Source organism: Hypanus sabinus, unplaced genomic scaffold, assembly GCF_030144855.1.
Source record: "Hypanus sabinus isolate sHypSab1 unplaced genomic scaffold, sHypSab1.hap1 scaffold_571, whole genome shotgun sequence".
Classification (NCBI taxonomy): Eukaryota; Metazoa; Chordata; class Chondrichthyes; order Myliobatiformes; family Dasyatidae; genus Hypanus; species Hypanus sabinus.
In genome coordinates this window covers 237440-246770 of record NW_026781432.1, presented here as the reverse complement: position 1 = coordinate 246770, position 9331 = coordinate 237440, and the positions used below count along the sequence as shown (strand labels likewise).

Genomic DNA, 9331 nt, shown 5'->3' with positions numbered 1-9331 from the left:
AACCATTCCCAACACACATGTACCTCAACCAGTGGAGAACCTCACCACAGGCATTGTTTGTGTCATCAGTCAATCGACTGATTGTCTCTGTCAATCAGCTTCCAAATGTTGCTACTCTGACATTTGTTGCCACACCCCGCTGCTGATTCCCTTCTCCTCATCATAAGTTCTTAACCCGACCATCGGCCAGAGCCCCAAATTCTGCCCTGTGCAGACCCACCTCTGGTATCTGACCCTGCTCAGTTAAACATCCAACTGATGTTTTCCCATTCTGTTTTCGGCCTTCAGAGGACAGTGATGTTCTCTGAAAACCCTTTAGCAGCAGGGAAAATGACCCATAATGTGGAAATTAGTCGTGATTATGGAGATTAACAACCGATATCATTCTTCCTCAGCCCAGAGATTTGAGGGGTGAAGAACATCTCAGACAGAACTGTAATCAGCTCGACTTCTTCAGTCTGCAGAAAATTCAAGGGAAACATTTTCACCCACAGATGATGACTGTTTGGAACCCATCACCAGAGGGAGATTGAGAGATGAGCAACAGGGGGGGCCGGATTTAAATAGACTGTCATGGAAATGAATAACTGGCAGGGTCCAGCTGGCCTGAGTTGATTCTCTACTGTACACTAGGCGTGTTATAAATGCACTAAGTACCAGAGACAGAGTTTAAAATAGAATTGATTTATTTGTCTCAGATCCAGTTCCATTAAAGGTGAATGTGCAGCAGAAGAAACTCCTCCCAGTGACCAGGGTGCAGAACTGTGTGTGGTGAATAGCAGCAATAATTGCAGAGTTCAGCACCGACAGTCACTCTCGAAATTGCATTGTGCAACAGCGATGGACAAATATCCAGCATGCAGCTTATTGAAACTTTCTCCCCAGTGTGAACCCAGTAGTGTGTCACAAGGTTAGATGACTGAGTGAATCCCTTCTCACATTCACAGCAGGTAAACTGCCTCTCCCCAGTGTGAACCCAATGATGCACATTTGATGGAGATGGCTGAGAAAACACTTCCCAATGTCTCAGCAGGTGATCGGCCTTTACCCGAAGTGAACTTGCTGGTGTCTCTGTAGATTGGATGACTGAGTGAATCCCTTCCCACGTTCTGAGCAGGTGAACGGTCTCTACCCACTGTGAACTCGCTGGTGTGCTAATAGTGAGGATGACCGAGTGAATCCCTTCCCACATTCACAGCAGGTGAACGGCTTCACCCCAGTGTGAACTCGCTGATGTCTATGAAGGTTTGATGATTGATGGAACCCCTTCCCACAGACTGAGCAGGTGAATGGTCTCTCCCCAGTGTGAACTCGCTGGTGTATCTGTAGATCAGATAACCGAGCGAATCCCTTCCCACATTCACAGCAGGTGAACGGCTTCACCCCAGTGTGAACTGACTGGTGTCTCTGTAGGTTGGATGACTGAGTGAATCCCTTCCCACATTCTGAGCAGGTGAACGGCCACACCCCACTGTGAACTGACTGATGTACCAGTAGTTCAGATGACTGAGTGAATCCTTTCCCACATTCTGCGCAGGTGAATGGCCACTCCCCAGTGTGAACTGACTGGTGTGTCAATAGTGAGGATGACCGACTGAATCCCTTCCCACAGTCTGAGCAGGTGAACTGCTTCACCCCAGTGTGAAATTGCTGGTGTCTATGAAAGTTGGATGATTTATGGAATCCCTTCCCACAGACTGAGCAGGTAAACGGCCTCTCGCCAGTGTGAACTCGCTGGTGTATCTGTAGATCAGATGACCGAGCGAATCCCTTCCCACATTCACAGCAGGTGAATGGCCTCTCCCCGGTGTGAACTCGCCCGTGTGTCAGCAGATCAGATGACCGAGTGAATCCCTTCCCACAGTCTGAGCAGGTGAATGGCCACTCCCCACTGTGAACTGACTGGTGTCTCTGTAGGGTGGATGACTGTGTGAATCTCTTCCCACAGTCTGAGCAGGTGAAAGGCTTCTCCCCAGTGTGAACTTGCTGGTGTCTCTGTAGGTGTGATGACTGTGTGAATCTCTTCCCACAGACTGAGCAGGTGAACGGCCTCTCCCTGGTGTGAACTGACTGGTGTCTCTGTAGGGTGGAAGAGTGAGTGAATCTCTTCCCACAATCTGAGCAGGTGAAATCCCTCTCTGCAGTGTGAACTAACCGATGTAGCAGTAGGTGAGATGACCGAGTGAATCCCTTTCCGCAGTCTGAGCAGGTGAATGGCCTCTCCCCAGTATGAACTCGTTGATGTACCTTCAACTTAGATGATTCAGTGAATCTCTTCCCGTAGTCCAAGCAGGTGAACGGCCGCTCCCCGGTGTGAACTCGCTGATGAGCCATTACCGAGAGAATCCTTCCCCACAAATTCAGCAGATGACCAGCCTCTGCCCAGTGTGAACTGACTGGTTTGTCCACAGGTGGGATGACCGACTGAATCCCTTCTCACCCACAGAACAGGTGAATGGCCTTGTCCCAGTGTGAATTTGCTGATGTACCTTCAGTTGTGATGACCAACTGAATCCATTCCCACTGTCTGAGCAGGTGAATGGCCACTCCCCCGTGTAAAATAACAGGCGTGCCAGTCGGTTAGATGACTGAGTGAATTCCTCCCCACAGTCTGAGCAGGAAGGATGGTTGATTGAATCCCTTGTTGCACTTCTTAAATATCTAGAGAGAGACAGCAAAAACTGCTGTGTTGTGTTTGAATTTCCATTAACAAATTCCTTGTCATTTTTAACCTGTAAAAAAGATTTACAAAATCCATCAATGGGTGAAGAACATTTCAGATGAGATCACTTGCGTTGCCAAGGTGTGATCTGATAATCACATTGTTACAGTGAGGTGCAACCCAAGCTGGAGAGAGAAATCATCTTCTAACTGGGCGCAGAGCTGGTAACTGGAATGACCATCAAACTCTCTGATGCCCTTCCTGTCTCTATGAGAATGGGGCATTTCTGTCATCTCCAATCTGTGACCTGGCTCAGTTCGACTTTCTCCGTTGGTATTATTCCCTGTTCCCACTGAGCTGCATGGGGGCCTGGCCCCACAGTAAATGAAACACTCACACAAATACCGTTGTTAACGTGCAGCTGGGATTTTCTTTTACGTACTGTTAATCTAAAGTGCCGCAGTTTCAACGCCATGTAAATATCTCCTACACAGATGCATAGTTGTTCTGCACAGCTGTTAAAATACTAATATTTGCTCTAATTCCTTATTTCAGGTTCTTGTCACAGCCATAGAAAAGTACAACACAGAAACAGACTTCTTGGCCCATCCAGTTTGTGTAGAACTATTTAAACTGTCGACTCCCATACACCTACCATCCAGGTACCTATACAAAGCTCTGAAATGTTTAAATCGAGCTTGCATGTACCAGCTGGGTTGTTGGCTCGTTCCACACCCAGATGACCAACTGTGTGAAGGAGTTTCTCATCGTGTTCTCCTTAACGTTTCACCTTTCACCCTTAACCTATGGCCTCTAGTTGAAGTCCCACCCCATCTCAGTGGTAAAAGCCAGCTTGTATTTACCCTATCTATACCCCTCATAATTTTGGTATACTTTTCTCAAATCTCCCCTCAATCTTCTCCGTTTCAAGGAATAAAGCACAGACCTGTTTAATCGCTCCTTATAACCCAAGTCCTCCAGACATGGAAACATCCTTCTGAATTTTCTCTCGACTCTTTCAACCTCTTTTACACCTTCCTGTAGATTGGTGACCAAAACTGCACACAATACTCTAAATTTGGCCTCACCAATAACAATTGGTTTATGAAGGCCAATGTGGCAAAATCTTTCTTTCTATTCCCATTGATCTGTGACATCATTTTCAGTGAGTTATGGGCCTGTATTCCCAAATCACTTTTGTCTCGAGCACTCCTCAGAGCCCGACCAGTCACTGTGTCAGACATAGGTCCTACCAAATACAACACTTCCCTCTTGTCTCCATTAAATTCCATTTTCCGTTTCTCAACCCAGTTTTCCAGCTAGTCCAGATCACACGGCAAGCCATGACAGTCTTCCTCGCTGTCCACTACACCTCCAGACTTGGTGTCATCCACAAATTTGCTGATTCAGTTAACCATGTTATCATCCAGATTACTGATATAGATGACAAACAACAACAGATCCAGCACTGATCCCTGTGGCAATCACTAGTCACAGGCCTCTGGTCAGACAGGCAACCATCTGCAACCACACCCTGGCTTCTCCCAAAGACAGTGTCTCATCTAGTTTACTAACTCATCTTGAATGCTGAGTGACTGAACCCTCTTGATCCACCTCCCATATGAGACTTCGTCAAGTGCCTTGCTAAAGTTCATGTAGACCACATACAGTGCCTTGTTTTCATCCACTTTCCTAATAACTTCCTCGAGAGACTGTATAAGATTGGTTAGACATGACCTACGACGCACAACCCCATGCTGCCCATCCTTAATCAGTCCACATCTATCCAAATACTTATACATCTGGTTCCTGCGCATACGTTCCAATAACTTTCCTATTACTGATGTCAAGCTCACCAACGTACAATTTCCTTGTTTATTTTTAGAGCCTTTCTTGAACAGCGGAACAACATTGGCTGTCCTGCAATCCTCCAGTACCTCACCTGTCACTGATGATGATTTAAATATCTGTGCTTGGGGCCCGACAATTTCTGCACGTCCTCCACAGAGTCCCAGGGAACAACTTGTCAGACCCTGGGGATTTGCCTTCGGACAACAAACATCTCCACCTCTGTAAACTGTACAGGGTCCATGAAGTTGATGCTGCTTTGCTTCACTTCTATAGACTCTGTGACCACCTCCTGAGTAAATACAGATGCAAAAAAAAATTTAAATCTCCCCCATATATTTTGTCTCCTCATATGGATTACCATTCTGATCTTCTATAGGATTAATTTTTTTCTCTTGCAAACTTTTTGGTCTTATCTGCATATCTGCAGAATCCCTGAGGATTTCCCTTCAGCTTCTCTGAAGGGTCAACCTCATGCCTTCTTTTATTTCTTTCATAAGTGTTCAGTTGAATTTCCTGTATTTCATAAGTAGCCCATTTGTTCCTATCTGCCTGTACCTGGTATGCACCTCCTTTTTATTGATCTGGGAGAGGAAAGCCAAAGGGGTGACAGAGCTGCATGGTGGGAGATGGGGGTAAGGGGAGTGTTTAAACTAAAGTTGCAGGGGGAATGGGAGCCTGAATAACAGAACAGATAGTGGAGGGGTTCTGGATACAGATGTTGTTCAGACCACAGACAAAGTCAGGAATGAAAAAAGTTGAACATGTTGTAGTGGATATGCTGAACACTGTATATTTCAATACAAGGTGCATCGTAGGAAAGGCTGATGTGTTCAGGGACGGATCAACAACTGGAATTCTGGCACCTGTGGACTGCGACAGGCTGCTTTATGGCAAAGGTGTGCTTGGTAAGTGGGGGGCCTTCGGAGTGAAATTTTGAAAGTACAAAACGGGTATGTGCTTCTTAGAATAAAAGGTACAGATAGAAACTGTAGAGAACCTTGGATTTCAAGAAATATTGAGACCCTGGTGAAGCACAAAACGGAGTTATATAACAGGGATAGGCAGGTAGGTTCTTATGGAGTATAAGCAATGCAAGAGAACAAATAATAAATAAATCAGGATGGCTAAAAGAAGGAATGAGTTTGCTGTTGCAAAAAAGATGAAGGATAATCCTCAGGGATTCCAGAGATAGATTAAGAGCAAAAGGATTGCAAGGCACAAAGTTGGTCCTCTGGAAGACTGGAATGGCAATCCACGTGTAGAACCAAAGCAGATGGGGAGATGTTGAATATTTTTTCATCTCTATTTACTCAGGAGATGGACACAGGGTCTATGGGAGTGTGGAAAAGGACATGACATGGTGCTCCCTCTGACCCTACAGGAGGCAAGTGCAGAAGTTGCCGGGCCCCTAGCAGAGATAACCAGATCATCCTTGGTGAACGGGGGGTGGTTATCAGAGGATTATAAGATAGCCAAAGTTATTTCACTGTTCAACATAAAACATTGAAATCCACAGCATATTCCAAGCCATTCAGCCCACAATGTTGTGCCAATGACGTAATTTACTCAAGAAACTGCCGAGAGTTTCCCTAGCGCATAGCCCTCTATTTTTCTATGCTCCATGTACCTGTCTAAGAGGATGTTAAAAGACCCTACTGTATCTGCCTCGACCACTGCTACTGGCAGTGCATTCCACACACCCACCACTCTCTGTGTAACGACTTACCCCTGACTTTCCCTCGTATCTATTTCCAAGCTCCTTAAAACTATGCCATTTCAGCCCTGGGAAAAGCCTCCGACTATCCACACAATCAATGCCCCTCACCATCTTATTCACCTAAACAAGGCTCTAAGCATAAACAAACAAACTATACATTGTTTTGAGGATTTGTTGGAAGAATGCAAAATAATGAGGGTACAGATAGGGTAAATGCAAGGAGGTTTTTTCCACTGAAGTTGGGTGGGATGACAACCAGAGGTGATGGGTGATTGGGGAAGGTGAAAATTTAACGGGAACATGTGGAAAACCTCTTCACCGAATCAATTGTGAGAGTGTGGAATGGGATGCCAGCACACTGGTGTATGTGAGCTCGATTTCACTATTTAAGAGAAGTTTGGATAGGAACATGGATGGTAGGGGTGTGGGGGGGCTATCATCCCAGTGCAGGTCATTACATCAGACAGCTTAAATGTTTTCAGCATTGTCTAGATGGGACATATGGTCTGTTTCTGCACTGAACTTCTCCAGGTTTCTATGACAGAGAAGCTGGACAAAATTAATTGGAAGGAGAAACTGGTAGGAATGTCGATGGAGCAGCAATGGCTGGAGTTTCCGGGAACAATTCTGGAGGTGCATGGTAGATACATCCCAATGAAGCATTAGAATGGCAGGAAGTCAGAACAATGGATGAAATGAGAAGCCAAAGCCAACATGAAAGCCAAAGAGAGGGTATATAATAGAGCGAAAAATATTGGGAAGCTTTTACAAACTAACAGGTCTGAACAACATCTGTCTGGTGTCAAGAAAACAACCTCTTCCTCAATGTTGCAAAAATAAAAGAGCTGGTTGTGGTTTACAGAAGGAATGGAGACAGGGTAATCCCCTTTGCTGTTGAGAGGGTGAACAGCTGTACCGACGAAGAAGGGCCCAAAGGATATTGAGGACCCAATTCACCACAACCACAAACTGTTCCTGCTGCTACCATCCAGGAAACGGTACCACAGCAAAAGGACCAGCAGGCTCCAGGACATCATCTTCCACCAGGCCATCAGACTGATTAATTGATTTCTATGTTATATAGACTGTCCTAAGTGCAAACTATTTATATGAATTACAGATTGCACATTTAGATGGAGAAGTAACCAAAAGATTTCTACTCCTCATGTATATGAAGAATGTATGTAATAAAATCAATTCAATTTACCCTTTCCACTATCTGCTCTCTCATTCTGGCTCCCATTCCCCCTACAACTTATTTTAAACACATCATCTCCACCCCCCGACACTAGCTGTAGTAAGCCTTACCACAAGGATATTAGTCCCCTTCTTGTTCTGTTCCCCTAACTAACGAATCCTCTATCAACCCTTTGAATTACCTCTGCCAGGTAATCCACCCCTCCCCCCCAAACAGTTTCTAAAGTGGTCTACCTGTTGTTGTGGGGTTGACCACAAGCGTACTCTGTGAGGGCTGTTTAACCTCATTTCCCTTCCTGACTCTCACCCAGTTTCCTGTGTCCTGCACCTTGGGTGTATCACCACTCTTCATGTCATATTGATCACCTCCTCCAATTCCTGGATGATCCGGAATTCATCCATTTCCAGCTCCAACTCCTTAAGTGCAGGGTTACAAGCTGCAGCTGGATGTGCATCTTGTAGGTGAGGGTGTCAGGGACACTGGAGGTCTCCCCACCTTCCCACCAATGTCCCCTCTAACTTGTAATGACCAGTGTGCACATGAAGCCTGTATTGTGCATTTTAGTTAATCCAGTGTCAACATGTGCACAGTGAATTTCATATAGAGAGGTATTCATTTTAACAGCTAGCAAATCACTGTCGGTAACAAGTTTGATCTCCTCTGGGTCTAATCAAGTTCAGCTGCACTGTCACACAACCTATGTAACAGGCCTGTAACAGGTAATGAAGGATTTTCTCACCAGAGCTTTTGCACTTTGTCCATATGTGGATTGCTTGCTAAATTACACTTCAAAAAGTAACATTTCCAAGTATCACTCCACTTTTTCCCACTTGTAAATTCTCCAGCAACTTTTGCATCTCCACAATAGACACAGATAATACCAGTTTATGTATTGTACATAAATATTTCCCGGAACCCTCCCCTAGGTGAACTCATTGATGGCAATGCCTATGAATCTGAAGGGAAGGGGATTAGACTGTCTCATTGGAGACATCTGGCACATTTGTGATGAAGGGCAAAAAGCTGTTTGATATAATTACCTTCCCAGAGAGAATGAGTCAAAACATGTTCTCAAGGGTAGAAAAGTTCAGACCAGGAGGAGGTGGAACAAAGCCACACACACAAAATGCTGGAGGAACTCAGCAGGCCAGGCACCATCTATGGAAAAGAGTCCTAATGCTGAGTTCCTCCGGCATTTTGTGCGTGTTGCTTGGATTTCGAGCATCTGCAGATTTTCTCCTGTTTGGGATTGGAGGTAAAACAAATGTGATTTTATCAACAGCTTATGTAAAAGATTGTTGTGCCCTATCTCTGAGTTCCCAACCCTCACATTCAGATAGCTGGAGCTCTGTCTGAGAGATCCATCGGTTCCCATTCCCTCATCAGCCGGAAGCTCCCCGGGACCCGTGTACGGATCGTGGGGCTGAGAAAGAGGGACGAGAGCAGGACTGTTCCGGGAATGAGGGTCAGAGTGACTAGACTCACTGCAATTGTCCCTCAGTTGGTGTTTTTAAGGCTGAACCGGAGAATCGTTCTTACCTGCGCCGAGTTCCGGAGGCCTTTTGTAAACTGCGCATGCGCAACATTCGCATCTTTGACGTCTGCGCATTCAATCGGGGCTTCAGAGCCGGCGAATTTATTATTGCAGCGCTTTCTGGGTAATCACGGTGCCATTAAAAGTTTCTGCAGACACCAGTTACATGTCCATATCATTTTTTTTTGGTGTAGAAAACTCAGCAGCTCTTTTAACACAGAAAACAGCTCCCATAAAGAATACAATTAATATCAGCGAACTTTTTGCGTGTTTATTGCCAAAGTAGAACCTTCTTAAAAATGCAGATATGAAACACAAGACATTCTGCTGTTGCTGGAAATGTAGACACATACACATAAAATGCAGGAG

The 9331-nt window shown here is 45.2% G+C and overlaps 1 protein-coding gene across 1 annotated transcript; it reads right to left on the bottom strand.

Annotated features, from left to right (window-relative positions):
• Positions 1-1025: 1025 nt before the first annotated feature.
• LOC132389438 (zinc finger protein 229-like) lies at positions 1026-8982 on the bottom strand. The gene is made up of 2 exons (XM_059961963.1): positions 8968-8982; positions 1026-2732 (listed from the first exon to the last, which is right to left on the bottom strand). The coding sequence occupies exon 2, from the start codon at positions 2332-2334 to the stop codon at positions 1129-1131; it is 1206 nt and encodes a 401-aa protein (XP_059817946.1). The 5' UTR covers positions 2335-2732; positions 8968-8982; the 3' UTR covers positions 1026-1128.
• Between the last annotated feature and the right edge of the window lie 349 nt (positions 8983-9331).

Coding starts and splice junctions, on each gene's coding strand:
- LOC132389438 (XM_059961963.1), bottom strand. CDS start 2,334: ATGGCTCATCAGCGAGTTCACACCGGGGAGCGGCCGTTCACCTGCTTG.